This window comes from Panthera tigris, chromosome D2 (assembly GCF_018350195.1).
Source record: "Panthera tigris isolate Pti1 chromosome D2, P.tigris_Pti1_mat1.1, whole genome shotgun sequence".
Lineage (NCBI taxonomy): Eukaryota > Metazoa > Chordata > Mammalia > Carnivora > Felidae > Panthera > Panthera tigris.
In genome coordinates this window covers 34,049,552-34,076,607 of record NC_056670.1, presented here as the reverse complement: position 1 = coordinate 34,076,607, position 27,056 = coordinate 34,049,552, and the positions used below count along the sequence as shown (strand labels likewise).

General features: G+C 36.7%; 1 protein-coding gene across 8 annotated transcripts in view; it reads right to left on the bottom strand.

The window, feature by feature from the left end:
• Positions 1-27,056, bottom strand: part of ADK (adenosine kinase) — a 517,527-nt gene that overhangs the window by 453,972 nt on the left and 36,499 nt on the right. For 2 of the 8 annotated variants that reach the window (XM_007095644.3, XM_007095645.3), the window contains exon 2: positions 21,866-21,940. In XM_007095644.3, coding sequence (XP_007095706.1) covers positions 21,866-21,940 — 75 coding nt within the window. Of the gene's footprint in view, positions 1-9,659; positions 9,865-18,227; positions 18,347-18,494; positions 18,571-21,865; positions 21,941-23,092; positions 23,118-24,362; positions 24,398-24,449; positions 24,685-27,056 lie in introns of those variants that run through there. The other 6 variants (XM_042961036.1, XM_042961034.1, XM_042961033.1 and 3 more) reach the window with 6 other exon arrangements.

Below are 27,056 nucleotides of genomic sequence, written 5' to 3'. Positions count from 1 at the left end.
AAAATAAACATTGGATGGCAATTCCCAGGTCTTCAATTCCCACTTGCGTTCAATTCTTTCCTAAAACTAAGCTGCCTGACAATGGGTCAGGGGTTTAAGTGGAAAGGTCATGCATGTAGAGTCTCCTTTCTTGCCTCCCCTTTCACAAGTCCCTTTACCCACTTTATGAAAAGAATGGCAAACCTCTCACACATCCTAAATAGAACTGTACTACATTGGCTGGGGTATAAAAACCTCTGAAGTGCTAAACAAGAAATGGTTCATAATATTTTTATCTTCAAAGCCTCTGTAAGTAAAGTACCATAAACTGCCCACAGGAATTCCTGTTTTATACATTATTTCTGTAAAGAATGAAGCCACAAATTATCAATGGGGAACTATCTGTCGTAGGATGTTCTATTTTCAGGTATATTATAGAATAGGACACAAGTTGATTACAGTTTTCTTTAAAAAGTTTATCTTTTCGGGCGCCTGGGTGGCTCAGTCAGTTAAGCATCCAACTTAGGCTCAAGTCATGATCTCACGACTTGTGGGTTCGAGCCCTGCATTGGGCTCTGTGCTGACAGCTTGGAGCCTGGAGCCTCCTTCGGATTCTGTGTCTTTCTTTCGCTCTGCCCCTCCCCCACTCATTCCCCCCACCCCCCGTGCTCTCTCTCTCTCTCTCTCTCTCTCACACATACACACACACACGCGCGCGCGCGCACACACACACACACACACGAATAAACATTAAAATAAATTTAAAAAAAAAAAAAAACCAAGAGTCAACTTACTTCTTCCAAGCAATAATTTTAAACAAGGTTCCTTGCCTTCCATTTATCTACTGAGGATTAACTATCAGAACATGGTTGTCACAGAAACAAAAATCAAATCATTTATTCGAACTGAAAACTGAAGCCAGACTTTTTCTATCATGAAAGCAAATCTGATTTGTTTGACAATGAAGAACAGTTTTACCAATCATTCCACGGCAGACAGTGGCCTTCAACTGAATGAATGATTTTGACTAAAACATGTTTAAAGCACTCAATAAAAACATTCTATTAAAAAAAAAAAATCCTTTTGGGGCACCTAGGTATCTCAGTCGGTTGAGCATCCGACTTCGGCTCAGGTCATGACCTTGCGATTTGTGGGTTCAAGCCCCACGTCAGGCTCTGTGCTGACAGCTCAGAGCCTGGAACCTGCTTCAGATTCTGTGTCTCCCTCTCTCTCTGCCCGCCCCCCCCCCCACTCACACTCTCTCTCCTTCAAAAATAAATAAACATTAAAAAAATATTTTTAAATCCTTTTGACATAGGTATATTGAAATTAACAATATTTAACTTTCCCCAGCATGTCCTAAACTGTTTAGGTAAACATACACCTATAAGTAAAACACTAATAGATATGATTACTAGCTATTTAAGAAGACGTACTAAAGTCTTTTTTGGTGCATTTCCCAGAACTGCATGTCTCTAGTGACTCTCATAACTGGAAGTCAGGTGGTTTCTAATTCTTTGCTTTCAAAAAAACTGAAGGACCTAATCAAATTATCAGCTGATAGACAAATAAAAATAATTTTTGATGATAGACCATTTGATGACAGAGATGCTCAAACAATTAAGTGATGCTGGTGAAACAAAGCTCTGTCTACTTCCATCCAATTAATTATGTGAACACATTTCTCAGCACTTCTACCTGTCAGGAAGCAAAAATTCCTCATTCCCTTCTCAGGGAGCAAGAACCTGTGTGCCCTTGAAGGTCCTTCTAGCCAGACTAAGAATCAAATTGACAGATTAACAGGAGAATATCAACTTTAATAGGTATATGTACGGGGAATCCACACAGACATGGAAATTCCAAAGTTGGTCAGACAAAATGAGGTATACCTGTCATTCTGAACTAAGGAGAGGGAGTAAGGGTCTAGGATTTTAAGGAAAGGAATGTACTTCAAAGGGTGATAAGAGATGTTTGGTAATTAGATGTGTGCCCTACCATATAGATGGGTCACTTAGATAAAATTTATCTCTGTTAATAACCCTTATTCTTGGAAAGACTCTCAGTGTAGATTCTTCCATGTGGTTAGGGAAGGAAACTACTTCCTCTTGAGCCCACAGGGTTTTAAGTGTCTTCAGCTCAAAATAATCCACATGCCAAAGTGGCACATTCTGAGGGGGGCCTATCCTGAACCTCTTCACATCTCTAAAAGAAAAAAGGAAAATAAAATTGATGCTGAACATTGTCTAACTGCAGCAATGAGCATTATTTATCCAAGAAAGGCTGAACTAAAAGAAAAAAATTAGATTAGCTTCATCCACCTCATTAAAAGATGCATTTCCAATAAGATTTTTTCTTGTTTAATAATTACTCAACATTTTAATACATTTACGTTATTTTACTAACTATATGTTAATTACAATTTAATGAATAGATATTTTTTAAAGTTTTTTAATTTATTTTTTGAGAAGGAGTGTACACATGCACGTGAGCAGGAGAGGGGCATAGAGAGAAGGAGAGAGGGACAACCAAACTCTATATAGATGGTTATTTTTAAGGAAACAAAAACTTTCCAAAACACCTTTAAAATGTACACAAAAAAATAGTACAAACCTATAATTGTAAAAGTTATGTGTTAACTAACAAATGCCTCCCATTCATTTTGAAAGTAGGCAAAGTATAAATTATAAATATAAAGGTAAATATACCATCAGGACCATAACCCGTACTAATGAAATGGAGCTAGTTCTCACTAAAATGTACATACCTCTACTTTCTACCATGTCTTTCCTAAAATGATACTAAGTACAGCCTATTTTTTAGTTGGATTTTGTTTCCAAAAGACATGATTAGATAGATGTTCTGTTTTTATATTCATTTCTTAAATTCAAACATAAACATGGTCCCTAGAAAGTCAGAGACAGTAAAATGGTATACTGGTAGTTCTCAACCTTTTTTCTGTCTGAATTTGCCAGAAGATAAAGACAAGTGCCTACTCCTATCAGAAGATAAGGAAGGTGGAGACAATACAGGAAAGCACAGACTTTATCCTGCCTCTAGCCTCTGCAGAGAACCTCTAAGTGAAAGAACATTAGATTGCAAGTCTAAGACCTGTGTTACTGTCCTGATTCAGCCATTAATTAGCTTTTGGAAGTAGACAAGCCATTTAATTTCTCTAAGAAGGATAAAACTACCTATCTCATGTTGCTAGGTGGATCAAATAAGATAATACATGAGAGGTGCCGACACATTTACATGCAATACCCACCTCTCTTCCCTTTCCTGTAATGCTTGCACCTCAATAAAATGACTAATTCATCTAGCTTAAATAGAGAAGGAAAGCAGTTGAAACTGTTCACATTTTGAAACAATTGCATAACTACAAATTTCCATTAAGAAGACATCAGACAGTTGGGTACAAGGATGTCAATGCAAGCATTATTTAAGGAAAAGTGTAAGCAAACATTATCCAGAAAGTAGTAGATTTATAATGAGTAAGTTATAACACCACTGGGAGCAGGTCAGCATTAAGTTAAAAAAAAAAGGAAAAATGGCAATATACTCCCAAAAAGAATTGGAAACATAACACCAAAATGTTATATAGCATTACAGATTATTTTTATTCTCTTCTTTGTGCTTTTTCGAAATGTAAATAATTAGCATGTTTTACTTTTGAAACTAGAAAAATCACATTAAAAACAAATAGATATAATACTTTAGAATGGGGTCATAATATTCTTCTGGATGTAGTTTTCACTTAAATTTTTCAACCAATGAACATTTAAGCCTCCGAAGATTAGTTCAAACTTTTCTTGTGTAAAATTTTTAAAATAAATTTGTTTTAAATATTTGTATTGTATAAATATTGACAGCAACAGGTGACAAGTGGATAGGAAAAAAGAGAGAAGGAAGGAAAGGAGGAAGAGGGAAAAGAGAGAAAGAAGGGAGGAGGGCAAGAAGTAGGAGAGGACAAGGGGGAGTACTTTCCTTCAACCCTATCCGAGCTATTAAAGGAAGCACAAAAGAATAAAATCCCATCATGGCATTCCCATCATGGGCAATGGGAAAATGGCACTGTTATTTAGGTTTATAATAAAATATCAGAACACATAAATAAAATGTATTAATACATGATAGATAACTATTAAGATATGCTAGATCAGCAGCAGTGTGCAACTAACAGTAATGAAACACAGGTAGGGCCTTAAGATTGAAACAAACATTGTTTATTCAAATGTGCTTTCCCTGAAGATAAGCATAACATAAAATTTCAGACCTACAAAGGTCCTTAAAAACGCTGTCAAGTCCAGAGACAGCCCAGTCATAAATGAAATGGCCAACTCAATATCACACAAATAGGCAACACCAAGCTAAGACTTGCTTACACAGCAATATAACAATAAACTATTCCATAAATGCCTGCAACTAAGATTGCCTTCTAAGAATTAAGTAAAATTTGAAGAAATCTATAAATACTACCACATGGTCCAAAGAATCCTAATAGTAGTATGCAAAATTTTATAGAATTGGTAGAATCAATCAGATAGTATGGGTATGGTAAGATTTTAAACATGTTTAATTACCCCTAGCAATTAAAAAATAAACATATCAAAACATGTTGGAAAGGAAAAAGAGAGGCCAAAAGTGTTAATCACCACAGCAATGTCTTAAGAGGCTTACCAAGAAACAGATTAAAAAGTAAACCACTGGATTAGAATGAAAATAATAGCAAAAAGTTACAAGATTTATGAAAATAACATTTTAAATTCTCACTAGTAAACTAAATGAGGATTAAAACTCAATTACAGAAGGCTGAAGAAAAAGAAACTAGATTTACACTTAAATAGAACTACACTCTTTATATTATTAAATTTTCTTTGCTTAAGTTTTTATTTTTATTTATTTTTAATTTTGTTTAATGTTTGTTTATTTTTGAAAGAGAGAAAGAGAGAGAGAGTGAGTACAGCAGCAAGGGGCAGAGAGAGAGGGAGACAGAATCTAAAGCAGCTGCCAGCACAGAGCCTAACACGGGACTCGAACTCACCAGCCATGAGATCACAACCTGAGCCAAAGTCAGACACTTAACTGACTGAGCCACCTAGGCACCCCACTTATGTTTTTATTTTTAAAAATCACTGATAATTATTCAAAATGACTAGCCACGTATTTTCATTAAAGGAAATTTAAAATTTGACTTGGAAGATGTTACTGCTTGGCCACTGGGCCATATCAACAAAATTGGGCCACTTTACATCACACCTGTCATTTATTTCTTACACTCTTCGATTTGACTTCTGGCCCTTATCATTCCACCCTGATTTACCTACCTGAGGTCACTGCTGACATCCTATTATCAAATCCACTAAATTCTTGTAGATTTTATGTTACTAGGCATCTCACTTACGTGTGATACTATTAACCACTCTGTCATACAAACTCACTGTACTTCATGAGACCCTGTTTTAGTTCTGCTAAAAACTCACTATTTCTTCTTCAGCCCCTTCCATAATCAATTCTTCTTCATCTATCCATTTATTCAGTGTTCTATCTTCCAACCTGCTGCCTTCACTTTTACCCTTTCTCTGAAAGGCTTATCTATTGGTTGCTTTTATTTTTTTTATTTTTTATTTATACATATGTATGCACCTACATACATATATAATCTCTATGCCCAATGTGGGACTCAAACTCATGACCCCCAAATCAAGAGTCATACACTCTTTTGACTGAGCCAGCCAGGTGCCCCATTGGTTGCTTTAAATACCACCTATTTAATAATTTTGGTGGTGATGATGATGATGATGATGATGATGTTGATAATAGTATAATAACAGCTAACCTTCATTGAATGTCATTATATCAAGGTAAAATTAAGTATAATGCTTATTTATTATACTTCCCTCCAGCCATGAATCCTCTACCCACCAGAAACATAAATCGAATCCACCTGAATATCACATATGCATCTCATGCATGAACAAAACTGAACTCAATCTATCCACTCCCTCTAACATGTCATTCTCTCATATTCCCTAACTCAATCGTAAATACCACCAAAACCAAAAGTTGGAATGTCATCCCTGACTCCTTTGCCCCCTTCATTAATCAATCATTAAACTTACCTTTATAACAGTAAAATATTATTGAACTTTCTCCAAACTGCATGATCAGGTCACCATCCCTCAACACCACCATCCCTCAACAACATCCCTAATGCTGCTTTATCCCAAAATCTAAGAATCTGGAATTCTGAAAGAGAGAATCAGAAGAGCCAAGGACCATCTTTCTTTTAATGCAGGTAACAAGGTAACCAAGTTAAAGAAAATACACAAAATTCAGGAGCATTTCCAAATACCAGCAATAATCGAAAAAATGTTACTGAAAAAATATTCTACTCACAATAGCAATAACTTTACTTTTAAAATACCTAGGGAGTCACCCGGGTGGCTCAGTCGGTTAAGAGTCTGACTTCGGCTCAGGTCATGATCTCACAGTCCGTGAGTTCGAGCCCTGCATCAGGCTCTGTGCTGACAGCTCAGAGCCTGGAGCCTGCTTCGGATTGTGTCTCCCACCCTCTCAAAAATAAATAAATGTTAAAAAAAAAATTTTTAATAAAAATAAAATAAAATAAAATACCCAGGATAAACCTCACCAAAAATGTACACCTAGAAGAAAACTGTACAATACTGCAGTAAGACCTAAGCTGCATTAATATTGTAACAACTAACCACATATCACTATTTGAATTTAATTAATTAGAGGTGCCTGGCTGACTATATCAGAAGAGAGTATGACTCTTGATCTCGGGATCGTGGGCTCGACTCCCAAGTTGGGTGTACAGATTACTAAAAACAACAAATTTTTAAAAACTTAGTTAAAATCAAATAAAATTTTAAAATTCAATTCATCAGTTGCACTAACCACACTTCAAATGTTCAAAACTAAATGTGACTAATGGTTACCATATTGAACAGTACAGACATACAACATTTCCATCATCACAGAAAATTCTAATGGACAGTATTGCTGTAGAGATAATAATTTGCCCCAGATTTTTCTTTTAATCACTTCTGCATGGTTTGCGTTTTTCCCCAAACACAATTATTTTTATAATTTTTGAACCTAACAAACTTAGCAATGATCACTACCGTAAGATGTGGAAGTCTAAAACAAAACAGGGGCACCTGGGTAGCTCAGTTGGTTAAGCAACCGACTTCAATTCAGGTCATGATCTCACAGTCCGTGAGTTCAAGCCCCGCGTCAGGCTCTGTGCTGACAGCTCAGAGCCTGGAGCCTGCTTTGGATTCTGTGTCTCCCTCTCTCTCCTGCTCATGTTCTGTGTCCTCTCTCTGTCTCAAAAATAAATAAAAACATTTAAAAAATTAAAAAAAAATTTTTTTAAACAAAACAAAACAAAAAAAAACCTAACCATTTTGTAATCCTGTATTTAATGTACTTAGAGACTACATGTTACTAAAATATACAAAATAGCTAGAAGAAAAATAGAAATATATATGCATAAATAGAAAAACTTATATGGTAAAGATCTCATTTTTCCAAATTAATCTAAAAATGCAATGCAATCCTAAACAAAAACCCCAAAAAGAATTTTTTAAGTACTTGACAAACTCATTCTAAAATTTATGCACAAAAGGAAAGAGCCAAGATTAAGAAAATTCTTGAATAAGAACAAAGTGTAGGGACTTGTCCTATCAAACATCAAGATTTATTATAAAGTTTTGTAACAAAATAAAAATAAAGCTGCATTAGTTCAAGGACAAACAGACAAGCAGAAAAGGATGGAAAACCTAGAAACCAAGCTATAGACAAATAAAAATTGGCATTGCAGATCAATGGGTAAAGATTGGGACTATCACAATACAGTGATAGAATACTTGATTTCACTTGAGGAAAAAAAAAAATTTAACTGAATCCCCACTTCACATCATATACAGAAATCTATTCAAGTCAATTGAAGACCTAAATATACAAACCATAATGTTAAAACATGGAGAAGAAAATATTGAAAAATAGCTTTATAAAGAATTAACTATAGGGGCACCTGGGTGGTTCAGTCAGTTAAGTGTGCAATTTCAGCTGGAGCCTGTTTCAGATTCTGTGTTTCCCTCTCTCTCTCTCTCAAAAATAAACATTTTTAAATTTTTTTTAAAAAATTAATAATGAAACAAAACAATTATAGCCTTTTAACCTTATATATGGAGTATCACTTGATACTCCAAATATTGTTTTACTTCAAACTAATATATATTTATTTACAGAAATAATTCATCTTGATTTATACAAATAATCCAGCTGTAAATTTTTGGTATTGAATAATCAGCACTGAAATTTACAACCAACTATTATTACTTTGAGTATTTTTGGAGTAAACATTAAGTAATGTCTTTCATGCATGCTTACGTTAATCAAGACTTACCTAAGGTTTGTATGATTACATTATTATAGATTTGGATTCATAAGAAAAATATATTTCCTCAACTACTCTAGCTTCCTTTCTTAAAACTATTTTCATTTCTAATGAGGATTTTTACTTCCCGATTACCATGACATTAATTCTCTTCATACCTTTACTTCTATAGTATTTACCTAGTGTCAGGAAAAATCAAAACAAACCTGTCATATATTCCTCCACTTTGTTTTGTATAAACCTCTTCCTTTACTCTCCATAATTAGATCAACACTCATCTGGCAGTTATTATACATTCCACATTTTATCTCTCCTCATACCCACTGTAACTCTTCAATATGCTAGAAAAGATTATTTTCAACAGCCTACTTTGTTTCAAGTTTTCCTATGTATTTTCAGTTACTACATTTTGACAAATTGGACACATCAAAATTGACTAACTTAATTCTTTCAATTAGATAAAGATCCTACATTTTTCTTACTCCAGGAAAAAACTGGCTTTCACAATCTTTTTTTTTTTTTTTTTAATGTTTATTTATTTTTGAGACATAGAGAGAGCATGAACAGGGCAGGGGCAGAGAGAGAGGGAGACACAGAATCTGAAACGGGCTCCAGGCTCTGAGCTGTCAGCACAGAGCCCGACGCGGGGCTCGAACTCGCGGACCGTGAGATCATGACCTGAGCCAAAGTCGGCCGCTTAACCAACTGAGCCACCCAGGCGCCCCTGGCTTTCACAATCTTTAAACAAACTAGTATATTCTAGAAGAAGTTTAATTTTTAAATATCAAATAATTATCTAATTGACACTTCTGAATAGTGCCAATGCTTCTTCTATCCTGGAAACTATCAATACAAGAAGTGTATTGTTTTGAAAACTTAGTCAAGAAGAACTGTTGAGTGTTTCAATCTCTCATACAGGATTTATTCATCTACTAATGTACCAATTAAAACTAAATATTAACAATTTTTAGAGCAAATTACACACATTTTTTCTCACCTACACTATACCTATAATTGAAGGAAAACACAATTTCACTAAGTTTATAAACCTTTACGTATCTACCATAATTTACGCCAAAGTCTGGACATATAATTAATTTCAAATTAATACTTCCATAGTAAGTTCGCAGAAAATAAATAATACAAATGTTACAATTAAAACAAATCTATATTTCAAATCTCTGCTCAATGATTGATGCTTTTTGGACATCAACAAATTTCTTAAGATCTAACTTATTCTTTATGAGATACCTACCTCATAAAGTTGCCAAGAGGACTAAACTGATACCGTATACATCTAATACATGCTGAATAAATGTTATCTTTATCAGATAACAATTCTTAAAATTTATTATATTCTTTTTTCTCATATATTCTTGAATGTTTTTCAGATGGATCTTCCATGGCCCTTCTTTACATTCCACTCTTTGTGGTGCATCAGTCCAGTGTGTCAAGACTATTAGCATATGATGGCTCTGATTCTTTAAAAACCTGTTCTGAGTGGCACCCAGTCGTCTCAGTGGCGACTCAGTTGTTTGAGCAAAAGACTTGATTTTGACTTAGGTCATGATCTCACAATTCGTGAGATCAATCCCCACATTGGGCTCTGTGCTGACAGCAAGGAGCCTGCTTGGGATTCTCTCTCTCTCTCTCTCTCTCTCTCTCTCTGCCCCTAACCCCCCCCCCAAAATAAATAAATAAACTTAAAAAAAAAGAAAAAATATGTATCTAAAGACAAAAAAGGAAAGTATCAATTCTCACATTTTAAACACTGAACACTTAAAATCTCACTTTATTTTTTAATTTAATTCAATTTTTTTATTTTATATATAGAGAGAGAATCTTAAGCAGGCTCCATGCTCAGCTGTGGAGCCCAACTCAGAGCACAATCCTATGACCCTGGGATCATAACATGAGCCGAAATCAAGAGGCAGATGCTCAACCAACTGAGCTATCCAGGGGCCCCTAAAATCCCACTTTAAAAAGGACTTTCCATAAAAAAAAAATTTTCAGTCAGATGCTATCTCCCAAGTACCTAACATGTATCCATCGCTATACTATCATATAGCAAAAACATAATGTAGTTCCTTTATACAAAGAGTTTACTGTATATATAACAGATTTACAAAGATACTTTTCCGAATTGTCTCTCTCCATCAATGTTTATAAACCCTGCATGCAAGGTTTATACTATGTATATTTAATTATAAACCTAGTACAAAAAAAAAAATTTAGCATCCTTTCAAGTAAGAGATTAAAAAGCGGAAGAGAATAAATAAATGAGAGCCAAGAAAATCAAAGGAAATTATAAATTAAAGAAAAAAAACCCTCTCTTTTATTCTAAACACTGCTTGTTTGAGAAATTATAAGATCATCACATAAATTATATAAATTATTAAATACTTAAAAAATAAAGCCAGGAATCAACAAAAGATTTGAACCTAGAAAAAAGTAAGATAATCATTTATTTACCCACCAATTGCTGGGTGGCTCAACTGGTTAAGCATCCAAATCTTGATTTGGGCTCAGGTCATGATCTGACAGGTCGTGAGTCTGAGCGCTGAGTCGGAGCTCTGCACTAACAGCACAGAGCCTGCTTGGGATTCCCTCTCTACCTCTCTTTCTGCCCCTTTCCCATTTGTGCACAAGTACTCTCTTTTTCTCTCAAAATAAACTTTAAAAATAAATAAATAAAATTAAAATCTTAAAAAAAAATGATAATTTTTTTTTTTTTTTAAAGGAGAGGGAGAGACACCTGGCTGGCTCAGTAAATAGAGCATGTAACTCGATCTCAGGGCTGTGAGTTCAAGCCCCAGGTTGGTTATAGAGATTACTTAAAAAAATAAAATCAGAAAGAAAGAAAGAAAGAAAGAAAGAAAGAAAGAAAGAAAGAAAGAAAGAAAGAAAGAAAGAAAGAAAGAAAGAAAGAAAAGAAAGAAAAGAAAAGAAAAGAAAAGAAAAGAAAAGAAAAGAAAAGAAAAGAAAAGAGCGAATGAAGAACTTACCAGAGCTGGAAAAACAAATCTCAACTGCAACAGAAAAAGGCTACATTATGATAGGCAAGCCAAGGCTACTAGCAGAAGCCCTAAGTCTCAGAGGAAATGGATAAGGCATGGAGCTAAAAGTAGGGAAACTGACTACCATCTCACCATGACAAGTTACAATTCCTAAAATAAATTAGATTTATTGTCTGAAGAAACCAAACAGAAGCATCTCTGAAATGAGAGACAACAGGCAAAACTGGACAAATAGGAAGGGACAGATCAAACCACCTACTTAATTATGGTAACTTTAGCCCCCTTACCCTGTCCAGCTCTAAGAATAAAGCAACCAGGCTTCAAAGACTTTTCTGTAAAAAAACTAAACAGACTCAGAGAATAGACTTCCAGATACCAATATTAGGAGTCAGCCCATAAAAACAGGCTTTTAATATAATCAAGCCACAATAAAGTTCCATTACTCAACAAGCCCAACCTATGCATACCAACCTTCCAATGAGGTTTTGAATGTGTATGGTGTGTGTGTGTGTGTGTGTGTGTGTGTGTGTGTGAAAAAAATTTTTTTTTGCTTTACTTATTAGTGTTCTTCAGCTATGTAACAAATTCACCCAAAACTTGTCAGATTAAAACAACACTCATTATCCCACACAGGTTTTAAGGGTCAGGAACCCAGGAGTGGCTTAGCTAACTGATTCTGGCTCAAGGTCTCTCATGAGGTTACAATCAAGCTGTCAGCCAAAGCTGCAGTAAACTCAGGGTTCAACAGAGGATGGAGAATCCACTTCTCCATCATGTACTTCTAAGCTCATGTACATGGTTGCTGGCAAGTCTCGGTTCCTCAAAGGCTGTAGAGCAAAGGCCTCTTATCTCCCACTCCATAGGGTGCCTGAATATCAAGAGATGGCAGCTAGCTCCCCCCCAGAATTAGTAATCCAAAAGAAAGAAAGAGGTGTGTGTACAAACAAGTGAGAGAACACTCAATATGGAAACCACAGTCTTTTACAACCTAATCTGTAGCATACCAACACTCCTACTGTATTCCATTCCTTATATAGATCAGTCCTAGTACAGTTGGGATGAGACTACTCAATGGAATACCAGGAGGAAGGGATCACTGGGAGCCATCTTGGAAGCTACCAAAGTGTACACTCTGGTCCCCCACCAGTAATCCCTGCCTCCTGCTTTTTACATCCACGTGTAGTGCCCTCCCTCATTATACCAGGCTTGGTGTGTATGATCAACAGTATATGGCAAAAATGATAGCATGTCACTTTCTAAGATTAAGTTATAAAAAAAGACTACAGTTTCCATCTAGGGAAAATGATTGCCTCTCTCAAGTCACTAGTAAGAGAGCAAACAGCTACCATGTGTTGGTCCATGAGATGAGAAACTGATATCCTCAGTTCAAAAGCTTTTAAGAGGGCCATCTGGGTGGCTCAGTTGGTTGAGCATCCAATTCTTGGTTTCAGCTCAGGTCACAATCTCACAGTTCATGGGTTCGAGCCCAGGTAGGACTCCACACTGGCTCCTTGCTAATAGCATGGGACCTGCTTGATATTCTCTCTCCCTCTCTCTCTGCACCAACCCCCTCCTCCACTCATGCTCACTCACTAACTCTCTCTCTCTCTCTGTCAAAATAAACTTTAAGAAAAAAAGAAGGTTTTAAGAAAGTGAGGACAGCCAATAATGAGTCATCTGGGAATCAAATCTTCCAGCCATAGTTGAGCCCTGAAATGAATGCCACCATGGCCAAGAGACTGACTACAACTTGACCAGAGACCCTAAGCTAGAATGACTCAGCTATGCCACACTCTCAAATTCCTGACCCTCATAAACCATGATAGATGCTAAACTTGTTTGTTACTTTAAGCAACCAAGTTTGGGGGTAACATGTTACATAGCAATAGATAATTTTATCAAAGCTTTTTTAAAAAATTATAAAAGCAATTCAAAATTGTTATACAAATCTTAAACTGTACAGAATGTTGAAAAAAAAGTACCTACCCTAGCCAACCTACCCTCCCACAACTGTTAGAGCTTAGAACATATCCTTTTGTATTTTTTCTTCTTCCTATACAAATCAATGGAAAGAGGTTTTTAATGTCTTACCATTTAATATGAACAGAGAGCCAAAAATCAACTAATATTGAAAGAAAGTCTCCATTGTGAAGGCCACAGTAAACAATAAGAGTAATCCACAGAAAACAGAGATAAAGCAGGAAACAGAAGAGAAACCTTCATAAAACAAACAAAACCATCTCTAATTAATATGTTTAGAGAGGAGAAAAAGACTACATCCGTAACACAACAGAATATTACATAATAATAATTTACTAACAGCAGTAACAACAACAAAAACACTAAAAGCTTTCACAGAGAAAAAGACTAGTGATCTACAAAAGAAGGAGATGCATTTGATGTAGAGCAGACAATGGCACATGCCTTCAAATTTGCAAAAAAAACCAAAAACAAAAGCAAAAACAAAAAAAAAAACCCTATTAACCAACCAACAGGTGCAAAGGAAAAAATTTTTTAAAGATCGTCACACATATGCAAAGATTAAAATTACATGTACTCATGCACTCTTTCTCTTAGGAAGCTACTGAGGCTATGCTATACACACACACACACAAACACACACAAAACCAATTAAGCATATATAAGGTATGGGAAACAAGAAATCTGAAACAGGAGAAAGTCAGAGGGAAGTTCAAGGCAAACTGCTGTTTTAAAGGGTGGGGGCACGCCTGAATGGCTCAGTCAGTGGAGTGCCTGACTCTGAGTAAATGGAAACTCTTGGTTTCAGGTCAGGTTCCTGAGCTAATCTCAAGGTTCCTGAGGTTGAGCCCCGCATCAGGATCTGGCATGACAGCGTGGAGCCTACTTGGGATTCTCTCTCTCCCTCTGTCTCTCTCTGCCCCTCCCCTGCTCATTCTCGCTTTCTCCCTCTGTCTCTCTCTGCCCCTCCTCTGCTCATTCTCGCTTTCTCCCTCTGTCTTTCTCTGCCCCTCCCCTGCTCATTCTCGCTTTCTCCCTCTCTCTGAAAATAAATAAATAAATTTAAAAACAAAAAAAAGTCTAACAGCACAACCTGTTCATTTTGAGCACAAAGATGGAGAACTCTAGAAAGGAGGTCACCAGAGAAAAAGATGTTGACAGAGTTAGATTTTTTTTTAATTTTTTTTTTAATGTTTATTTATTTTTTGAGAGAGAGAGAGACAGAGCCCAACACGGGGCTCAAACTTACAAGCCATGAGATCATGACCTGAGCTGAAGTCAGACACTTAACTGACTGAGCCACCTAGGCATCCCCTTACTGATTTTTAAGAAATGAGGAGGCAGAGGGGGAGGAGAAGGGAAGAGGTTAGTAGGCAAATGACAGATTTAACAGTGGTTTGAAATTTTCAGTAAGTGTATAGAAAATGGTACAAATGAATACAGGATATAATAAGTCACTGGAAGAAAAACAAAAAGTTTTATAAGTAACCATAGTCCACAATTTTGTTCACAATGATTATTGGCTTTTAACATAATTTAATAACATGGGGAAGATGAAGAGGAAACGGTAACAGGTGAAAGAGAGCTAAATCCTTAGCTATCACAATAGGGAGTCAATACATATCTAAAACTGGCAAACCCAAAGAGCTCCTGGCTGACTCCGCTGGTAGATGGAGCATGTGAATCTTGATCTTGCGGTCATGAGTTCAAGCCCTACGGTGGGGGGTAGTGCTTAAGAATAAATAAAATTTTTAAAATTTTTTTTAATAAATAAATAAAAACTGACAAACCTAAGAAATACCTAGTAATACAGACCTCAAACAGACCCTAAGCTTGGGATTGCTAGTCAGATTGTATGCATGAGAAATTAACCTTCAATTCGCCTACTCTCACAGTAAACATTCAGGAATGTACAGCAGTTTTTAACAGTTACTAGAACCTGGACAACAATGAGATAAGTAACCAGAGACTCTTCAACAATTAAACACCAAGAAATTATAAAAATTCCTGGTAAAAAATGGCAAAAGCAAAGTTCTCAGAAGGCCAGAGGAAATCCTTTCCACTATCATTCATGAACATGATTAGGTTATATCCTCCCACAGGAACTTGAAGATCAAATGTGCCCCTCCACACGGAGTGTTGTGTCCTCTGTTCAGGAAACCCTCCTAATGCAATCGTGTTCTTGTATCCTTTCCCTACACTAAAGGAGCATTTATTCTTTGCCTCTCCAATCAACCAGCCTTATAAAAATCACATACAGCAATATTAGTGTATTATTTAGAAACAATTGGATACCAGGAAAGAACAGCTAAGAATTAGAAATGGTTTCTTTTGGAAAAATAGCACTTTTGGGATATAGGGTAAAAGCAAGGGGAGAGGTGGAAGATGCAGCAAAGGACTAACATTATTCCTTAAAAATTTTCAGTACTAGGGCATTTGGGTGGCTCAGTTGGTTGAGTGTCCAACTCTGGATTTGGGCTTGGGTCATGGTCTCAGTTCATGGGACCAAGTCCCTCGTTGGGCTCCATGCTGAAAGCACAGAACCTGCTTGGGATTCTCTCTCTCCCTCCCTCTCCGTCCCTCCTCTGCTTGCACTCTCTCTCTCAAAATAAATAAATGAACTTAAAAACAATAAACCTTTAGTACTAGTTTACTTTTTAACTAGCAGTAGTTGTACATTGATAAGTATTTTTTATTCAAAAGGCCAGATACTTTTTCTTTTTTTAATGTTTACTTATTTTTGAAAGAGAGAGATACAGAGCATGAGCAAGGGAAGGGCAGAGAGACAGGGAGACACAAAGTGGGCTCCAGGCTCTGAGCCGTCAGCACACAGCCTGACGTGGGGCTCCAACTCACAAACTGTGAGATGATGACCTGAGCCAAAGTTGGATGCTCAACCAACTGAGCTACCCAGGCACCCCCCAGATACCTCTTTTTAAGTTTATTTATTTATTTTGAGAGAAAGAGAGCACAAGGGAAGAGCAGAGAGAGACAGAGAATTCCAAGCAGGCTCCACACTGTCAGCGCAGAGACCTACTTGGGGATCAAACTCCCAAACCATGAGATCATGACCTGAGCCGAAATCAAGAGCAGGACACTTAACTGACTAAGCCACCCAGGTGCCTCAAGGCCAGATATTTTTTTTAAAAATTAGAATCAGAAAACAAATTCTATCCAAAAAATTTTGATAGTTAACTTGTTTTCACAGTGTAAGAGACTAATAAATATATATTTATTCATTTGCATAGTACCCAACTGTTCCCAGAAAATTTATTTTTACACAGTTCAAATATAAAAAACACTTAACTAAATATGGTCTGAAATGTAAATTAAACACAGTCTAGTGAAATAATAAGGAATACTTTCAAAGTGTATTTTGGAAAAAAATGTTCTGGAACATAAGAATAGGAAAGTCTCTACATTTATGATTAGGATCCAAAACCTTGCTTTTTATCTCCAAGTACTGACGTCAAAAATCAAGTTTAAAAATTAAAACTCAAAACAAAAATACTAAGTTTCAGCTTATTTAGGATGAGCTGCTAATGAAACAAAGAAGCGACTTGAGCTCTCTGTAGTATCAGCACACAGCTGTCAGATCACAACCATTCTGATCACATTTGCATGAACTTTTAAAAACAAATATCCTGGGGCGCCTGGGTGGCTCAGTCAGTTAAGCTTCCAACTTGGGCTCAGGTCATGATCTCACAGTTTGTGAGTTCGAGCCCTGCGTCAGGCTCTGCGCTGACAGCTCAGAGCCTGGAGGGTGCTTTGGATTCTGTGTCTCCCTCTCTCCCTGCCCCTCCCCTGCTCATGTTTGGTCTCTCTGTCTCTCAAAAATAAATAAACATTAAAAAAAATTTTTTTAATAAATAAATGCAGGGTGGCCTGGCTGGCTCAGTCAGTGGAGCGTGTGATCTCGGGGTAGTGAGTTCTAATCATATGTTGGGTGTAGAGATTACCTAAAAAATAAAAAATCTTAGCGGCTCCTGGGTAGCCTAGTCAGTTGAGCATGTGACTCTTGATTTCGGCTCAGGTCATGATCTCACAACCAAAGTGGGACTCTTACCCGACTGAGCTACCCAGGCACCCCCTAAATAGACAAAACAATCTTAAAAGACAACAACAAAGTTAGAGGGCTCACACTCTGTCACATTACTTCAAAACTTACTTCTGCAATAATCAGCTGCAATATCAAAACAGTGTGGTAGTGGCAAAAGGAAAGACATAAAGATCAATGGGAAAGAATTGAGAATCCAGAAATTAACCCACAAGCCTATAGGCAAGACATCAGTCTATATACAGACATAAATATGAGTTTGGGCCCTACATCAGGCTCTCTGTTGTCAGCGCAGAGCCCACTTTTTATCTTCTATCTCCCTCTCTCTCTGCCATTCCCCTGCTTGCACGTGTTCTCTCTCTCAAAAATAAACATTTAAAAATAAATAAATAAATTTGAATGTGAGAGAGAGAGAGAGAGAGAGAGCGCGCGCACAAGCAGGGGAAAGAGAGAATTTTAAGCAGGCTCCATGCTCAGCACAGAGTCCTTCACAGGGCTGGATCCCATGACCCTGGGATCATGATCTGAGCCATTTCTTATTATATTACAATAGGCCAAATTTACACATTTATAAATTCTTGCCTGATCCTTTGACATACAAGTTTACCTAAAAGAGTTATATGGGTAGTTTCCAGGGCATTAAAAAATACAATTTGTTAACAATGGTTGTCCCCCCACCAAATCAGTTGTATTTTTATGTACTAGCAATGAATAATCCAAAAGTAAAATTAAGTTTGGGTTTGAAGATGGTGTTGAGGAGAATAAATACCGTGACTTCCAGTGCTTTGCTAAAACTTCAGATGCAAGGCCTTCTGGCCAAGCATCTGTAATTTCGTATTGTTGCAACATTCATTATAACCCTGGGGGTTCCAGCTTCCTAAAAGTTTGCTGTGGACAAACCAGAAAGAAGGTTTATGTAGATTTCTACAGAAATTATGATTCCTGGAAAAGATTTTGAGGAAATGATGAAGGCTGGTATCTTTCAGAGAGCAAAGTGACTTTCTTTCGGTTGGTTCCACGGAAGTTGGTCACTGACCTGTATTCCTGAACTATGAAACATGAATATTGGACTATGGAATAGTTTCTCTTGATAAATAAACAACTAACAAGTACTGTGGAAAAAAACAAACAAGGAAAAATAAACTTAATAAAACAATTCTATTTACAGTAACATCAAAAATAATGAAATACTTAGGATTAAACTTAACCAAGAAAATATAAGACTTACACACTGAGAACTACTAAACACTTTTGAAACAACTTAAAGACAACCTAAATAAATGGAAAGACATCCCCTGTTCATGAACTGAAAGACTTAGTATTGTTAAAATGTCAGTACTTACAAAACTGATCTACAAATTCAGTGCCGTTTTTGCAGAAATAGATAAGCTGATTCTAAAATTCACATGGAATTTCAAAAGATTCCAAATGGACATCTTTTTTTTTTAAATGTTTATTTTTGAGAGAAAGAGACAGAGTACGAGCAGAGAGGGGCAAAGAGAGAGGAGACACAGAATCTGAAGCAGGCTTCAGGCTCTGAGCTGTCAGCAAAGAGCCGAATGAGGGGCTCGAAATCACAAAGCACAAGATCATGACCTAAGCCAAAGTGGGACACTTAACCGAGTAAGCTACCCAAGCACCCCCTAAATAGACAAAACAAGCTTAAATTAGAAAACAACAAAGTTGGAGGACTCACACTTCCTCACATTACTTCAAAACTTACTACTGAAATACTCAGCTGCAATAATCAAAACAGTGTGGTAATGGCAAAAGGACAGCCATAAAGATCAGTGGAAAGAATTGAGAATCCAGAAATTAAACCTCAAGTCTATAAGCAATTGATTTTCATAAGAAGTACCAAGAGCATTCAATGGGAAAAAGAATAGTCTTTTCAACAAATGATGCTAAAATAACCAGATTTCCACATGCAAAAGAATGAACTAAACCCTTAACACATAACTAATAAAACAATTAACTAAAAACAAATCAAACACCTAAATTTAAGTGCTAAAACAAATCTTAAAAGAACACATACACATTGTGATTCTGGATTTAGCAATGAATTCTCAGATACGACAGCAAGAGCACAAGCAACAAATGAAAAAATAGATAAACTGAACTTCATCAAAATTAAATATCTTTGTGCATCAAAGGAAACTATAAAGAAAGCAAAAATAACCCAAAGAAAGGGAGAAAATGTTTACAAATCATTTATCTGATAAGGAGGTCTATTATCCAGAATATATAAAGAGCACTTACAATTCAACAACAAAAGACAAACAACTAAATTCAGAAATGGGTGAAGGACTTTAATGGGTGAAGGACTTTAATATACATGAATAGCACATGAAAAAGATGTTTAACATCTTTAGTCATTAGAAAAATGCAAATCAAAACCCACAATGAAATATCACTTTACACCCACTAAGATGGCTATAATTTAAACAAAGGAAGGGGCGCCTGGCTGGCTCAGTCAGTGGAACATGTGACTCTTAATCTCGGTATTATGAGTTCAAGCCCCATGTTGGGTGCAGAGATTACTTAAAAAATAAAATATTTAAAAATAATAAAATGGGGTGCCTGGGTGGCTCAGTTGGTTGAGCATCTGACTCTTGACTTTGGCTCAGGTAATGATGCAAGGGTTGTGGGACTGAGTAATGCATCCAGCTCTATGCTGAGCATGGAGCCTGCTTAAGATTCTTTCTTTCCTTCTTTCTTTCTTTCTTTCTTTCTTTCTTTCTTTCTTTCTTTCTTTCTTTCTTTCTTTCTTTCTCTCTCTCTCTCTCTCCCCCCCCCCCGCCCTCTGCCACTCTCCCCTGCTTATGCTGTCTCTCTCTCTCAAAAATAAAAAAAATTATAAGTATTAATTAATTAATTAATAAGGGAAAAGAACAAGTTTTGGCAAGAAAATGGAATCCTCATACATTACTGGTAGGAATATCAAAGGGTACAACCATGTAGAAAAGTTAGGTAGTTCCTCAAAAAGTTAAACACAGAATTACCATGACTCAGTAATCCCACTCCAATAGATACCAATACCATAGATTAATGAAAATACATGTCCACACAAAAACTCGTACACAAATGTTCATAGTAGCTTGATTCACAACAGCCAAAAAAGGAAACAACCTAAGTGCTCATCAACCAATACAGTGTGTGTTGTGTGTGTGTGTGTGTGTGTGTGTGTGTGTGTACACAATGGAATATTATTTTGCCACAAAAAGGAATGAGTTACTAATACATGCTACAACTTGGATGAACCTTGAAAAACATCATGCTAAGTGAAATAAGACAGACACAAAAGGCCACAAAGTGTTTCCATTTATATGAAATACAATGGCCAAAATAAGCAAATCCATAGAAACAGAAAGCAGAATGGTAGGTCCCAAGAGATCAGAGCATGGAGCAGAGGTGGGGAAAGGGCAGGCAGGGATAGTGAAATGATTACCCATTGGGTACAGTTTTGTTTTTGGGGTGATGAAAATGTTCTGGAATTAGATAGCAGTGATGGTTGTACAACCCTAAAAATGTATTGGCAGTCATTGAATTACACACTTTACAAGTGTTAAAATTATAAATTTTAAGTGAACTTTACCTCAATTAAAAAAAAAAGTGGCTGCCCTTGGGCACAGACAGAACTTGCTTCCTCATTATAAATTCCTTTTTTACTACTTAATTTTTTCTTTGTACCAAATGGTGTCAAACAGCCAGAAAAACAAACACAAACTGATTTCTCAGCTAAATTTAAAACATCAGAAGTTACTATTAAGGGAGAATTAATATAGAATGATCACCTCTGAATTATGTCCTGCATATTCTTCTTGTCCTCTCTAATCCTATTTCTTCTCCCATTTATGTTATAGCACCATGACAGATGTAGTTCACTGATAACAATTTAAAAATTTGGGAACTAAATCATTAGGTAAATCATATATACTTCTTCCTTGCACAGAATAAAAAATAAATTTCAGGGACACCTGCGTTGCCCAATCAAGTTAAGTGTGTGACTTCAGCTCAGGTCATGATCTCACAGTTCGTGAGTTCAAGCCAGACATCAGGCTCTCTGCTGTCAGCACAGAGCCCGCTTCGGATCCTCTAGCCACCCCCTCTCTCTCTGCCCCGCACCCATGCACATGCATGCAGTTTCTCTCTCTCTCTCTCTCAAAAATAAACTTGAATTAATTAATTAATTTCAAGTGAAACTAGCAACAGGATTGAACAAATGTACCTAAAGTTTTCCCAGAGAAACCTGTGGTCAATTCATAAATAATTATAGTGCAACTTACTATTAATGACATTAAATTTCCTGAGTTTTCCTCCAATTGAAAGTATTAGAGTCCAAAGTCTTCAACAGTTTTTCTTTTGATATAAGTTTCACATAGTACATACGAAGAATTTAATACTCACTTATCAAGGAAATCCTTATCCACTACAGCAGTGATGTCAAGAAGAGGATTTCCCATCCCAAAGAGAATATTTTCACTAGAAAAAAACACACAAAAATGCAAGCACAAGTTAGAAATACTTCTAAAAGTAAGCTGATGTATAAAATGCACACAAATATAAAAATATGTATCTTCACTTTACCTCAAAAATAAACCTAACATGCTAGTTTATTAAACCTTTGATTTGCTTTTTACATTTCAGACAACATTTTAGAGGTAGCATAAGCTATTTAGAAAGGAGGATGACTTTCAAATTGGATCAAATAGAAGAAACCAGATCATGTGATCTTTTTTCATAATATTCAACAGCTAATGACCAAAGCTAATTAGACTGTTTTTTTAAAGTTCTATCATAACAAAAGTTCTATACCCAACAAACATGACAGATAATTAACTTTATCTAGCTAGTAAAATACCCAACTACCAAAAGTGATTAGGGAGGTTACAGCAAGTCCTCCAGGAGTCCAGCCAAAAGCCCCACCTTGGACAAACTGAATGTGGTGAGACCCACACAATGAGTATCACAGATAGTGAAATTTTCAATTACGTTTAACAGACTTCAAAGAAGTCTATGTTCCATAATGATCCCAGTGTAGCTCAAAACCAAGAGAAAGCTACAACTCCACCACAAGAGATGCCTTAAACAGAAGCCCAACTAACAGCAAGAAATGGACCAGTGGCCATGGTTGGGTCAGCCTCAGTGGGAAGCATTCTTCTAGGTTTTTCAATGAAATTTGCCTCTATGTAATCTCCCGTTGGTCTCCAGTTTGCTGAAGACCTCTTCCAGTTGCCTCCAAACCAGTTTCTATCTTCATCACATGGAGACTATCAGTAATATCAATACTACTGGTACCCCAGAGTTTCTTTAAGAGAATGAAATATAACCTACACTTATAATCTATAATGATTTAGAAGACTGAATTGCAGTATCACATTAAAACCACAGTTTGGGCAACTATGGCTGAATACATAACAAAGAGGTGTTTGTCCCTTTGTTCTTTTTTTTCTCCCCTTTCTCTTTTTATTTTATAAATTTAATTTTTTTTAACGTTTATTCATTTTTGAGAGAGAGAGAGCATGAGCAGAGGAGGAGCAGAGAGAGAAGGAGACACAGAATCCAAAGCAGGCTCCAGGCTCTCAGCACAGAGCCCAATGCAGGGCTCAAAACCACAGATCGCAAGATCATTACCTGAGATGAAGTCAGACACTTAACTGACTGAGTCACACGGGCGCCAGCCCCCCCTTTTTTCTGTTTAAAGAAAGCTGAACGAGGGAGAGTTAAAAGAAAATACAATTATCTATTCAGACTTAAGTTGCATTTATAATCAGAAAAAAAATCTAATATAAAAAGAAAATATCTTAAGTACTTAGAAGATAAAGGATCAACAGGCAGATACATTAAAACTTGGCCATCATTTTATTAGAAACTTCTCTGCCTGATTTTTGTATTGTTATTCAAACAATAAAAACTCCTAGAACTTGCTTTTAAAAAAAAAAAAAAAAAAAAAAAAGCATGGGATGTTACTGGGCTGCTTAGCTGTTTCTTTTTACTCACCCTTTTTTAGTGTTTGGTTTAATGCATACAGTCATGAATCCACCACCAGAATCAAAATATGTAACATTTCTAACACCACAAAATATTCTGCTACCCTCGTATCAATTGCTCCACCCCAACTTGTCCCCTCTTAGTTTTAGGACAATAATTGTGATATTTCTTTTTCAGAAGCCAAAGCTTTGAACATCTCATGCATTCCCAAAACAGTTCATTGCACTCCATTTGAAAACTTAGTATAGTATTAATAAACCAATGCACCCTCTCTGGGCCTAAGGTTTCTATACTCTAAGAAATATGGGGAAAAAGATGAGCAGAATGAATCACAGAACCCTGTTTATACTTATATTCCTAAACTTATCTGTCTAGCAAGACTTTTTTTTCCTGAATGCAAATGGACACGGATACATTTACACACAGAGCAAGAATATACTGGAACTGAATTGGTCAAATGTAATACTGGAAGAAATTTTTTATATATCATTAATGATGATTGTTGGGGCGCCTGGGTGGCTCAGTTGGTTTAGCGTCTGACTTTGATTATGGCTCAGGTCATGATTCCAGTGTCGTGGGATCGAGCCCCAAGTTGGAATCCATGCTGAGCATGGAGCCTGCTTAAGATTCTCTCCCTCTCTCTCTCTCTCTCTCTCTCTCTCTCTCTCTCTCTCTCCCCCTCTTCCCCCACTTGCACTCTTGCTCTCTCTCTTCTCTATAAAATTTAAAAAGAAGAAGAAGGAGGAGGAGGAGGAGGAGGAGGAGGGGAAATGTGATCAGGAAAAAATTTAAATGGAAATTTTTTCTTTTATTATTTATTGTTAATAAACTAGATAACCATAATATTTGCCTTGTTATTGCCAAATAATATTACAATTCAGTTACGGTCATTTGAAGACATTCTCTAACAAACCAGAATTGTGTGCTTGTCATCTGTTCCTTGTCATCCTCCTACTTTCACTCCAAAGGTACATGCTAAAGAGATCTGGGTGGAACTGACCTACTCCAGTTCATGGAGAGAGTGAGTCTGACTGGCTTAACCTGGAGGAACAGCAAAGTCTAAACCAATCAGCACAATGCATTTCTCTACCCATACTTATCAGTTGAGAGATAGGCATGTAACCTAAACCAGTCAAATCAAAAAGGACGCCAAGGTTTCCTTTCTAGGAATGCTCATATATAAAACATCTTCCTCCAGAGTATAAATGCAGAAGGTGTTGGAAGATTTAAGTACCTCAAGGTTCCCAGGTGGCTGCCTTGAGGTAAATCTGACATCACAGAGGGCAGAATGGAAACTAAGTCATGACACAGAGAAACTGGGTCATTTGATGAAATTGTTGGACCTATTAAGCTTCGCTTGAAACCTATATCCTCTTTGGACTTTTGATTACATGTAAGTTAATTATTTTGTTGATTACAATTTCAGACTCATTTTCTGTTACTAATAGACATAAATTGTCATATTTCATTTTGTAAACTTGTTATATTTTATAATTCATTTTTATTATAAAGCTGTAATATAGACAAGATTGTTAGTATTGGCATTATGAATCCATGTTCATTAATTTAAGTTCCTCTGAGGCTAAAGTCTTAATTAATTCTCAGGCAGATCTCTTGGATTTCTTTCCCTTGCCTTTGTGAGACAGGTTATATGGATTTTACTTTTACTGTCACAGAAACATGGAGCTTGAAAAAATATGTTCAACCAAGATTTGAGATTTTCTTTGTATATCTCCAACAGACGGTAATAGATTTATGCATTTAAACAAATTCCACTTATTCACATATATAGGCTGCCTTGTGTCTTATAAAGTTATTTCTAATTCTCGAACTATACACCTAAACTACCTCCCCAAGAGTAACTCAATAAATATACTAGCAGATACCAATCAAAATTTTAACATAAATCTTAAAAACATAATAAATTAAGATGGTGTAGAAGCTTCTGGGTTGGTGAACACAATTGCTGGGAAGGTGGTACCACCCAGAGTGCACAGAAGTTCAATCCCCCCACTCCCATACCTTTCTGTGATATTGTGATTTAGAACAAGAAATGCACGTTTGGCCTTCTTCTGGGTCCCTGGCAAAGAGCTCCTAAAAACCTTGGCATTTCTGAGGAGTGGGATAAAGGTATCTTTTGTTATATTAATGAGGTTACTTTTGGAAAACTCCTAGGTAACCTAAGGATGGGGGTGATTCCAAGGGGAACCTCGGGGGACTAGAGGATTAGTAGTCCCCCTCACCTTCAGGGAGTGATTTAATCAACTATGCCTATGTAATGAAGCCTCCATATAAATCCAAAAGGATGAGTTTCAGAGAGCTTCCAGACTGGTGAACATATCTGGAGATTTGGGGAAAGGGGCTCACAGAGCATGAAGTTCCTGTCCTTTCTCACATACCTTGGCTTATGCATCTCTTCCTTCCAGCTGTTCCTCAGTTATATCCTTTTATAACGTTAAAATAAATTTCTAAGCCTAAGATGGAGCCATCTCCAGCCCAGGGTGCGTCATCAGCAAACTAAACTTTTGTGTTCCGGGGCGTCTGGGTGGCCCAGTCGGTTAAGCATCCAACTTCCACTCAGGTCATGATCTCACAGTCCATGAGTCGTGAGTCAAGTCGTGAGTCAAGCCCCGCATCAGGCTCTGTGCTGACAGTTGAGAGCCTGGAGCCTGCTTCGGATTCTATGTCTCCCTCTCTCTCTGACCCTCCCCCTTTCATGCTCTGTCTCTGTCTCAAAAATAAATAAACATTAAAAAAAATTTTTTTTAACTTTTGTGTTCCTGTAAAAGGTCAGAATGACCAGAAATGTGGTATATCCAGTCAGCTACTCCCCTAACACCAGACAACTCTATACTTATTTGCTTGTTCCTTGATGTCTCTAAATAAAGTCAGATATGCAATCCTAGCCAATCATGCCATTTCCACGTTGCCCCTTCTAACACTCTACAAAATACATGCTTGCCCAAAATCCCTTGGGAGGAGTATTCCACTGCTTCTAAGGCACTGTACACCCCAAATCCACACAGTTTTTCCCTTGAATAAAGGACATGAAACTCATCACTAAATTGTTTGTTTTGTCATCTGACAATTATAAACCATAATCTAGTAAGTAAAATGCTTCTCTGAGTTCTATGAACCACTCCAACAAATTAAATGAACCCAAGTAGGGGTCATGGGAATCTCTGATCTTGAACTGGTTGGTCAGAAGTACAGGTGGAGGGGCACCTGGGTGGCTCAGTCAGTTAAGCATCCGACTTTGGCTCAGGTCATGATCTCACGATTCATGGGTTCGAGCCCCGCATCGGGCTCTGTGCTGACAGCTCAGAGCCTGGAGCCTGCTTTGGATTCTGTCTCCTTCACTCTCTGCTCCTCCCCCACTCATGCTGTGTCTCTCTCTCAAAAATAAATAAACATTAAAAAAAAAAAAAAAAGTACAGATGGAATCCAGAATCTGAAGTGTGGGAAGGGACAATCTTGTGGAACTGAGCTCTTAACTTGTGGCATCTAACACTATCTCCATGTAGATAGTGTCAGAATTGAGTTAATTGCTTGGTGGTGTTGGAAAACCCACACATAGCACTTGCCCTATGCATCTTTTCCATTTGTC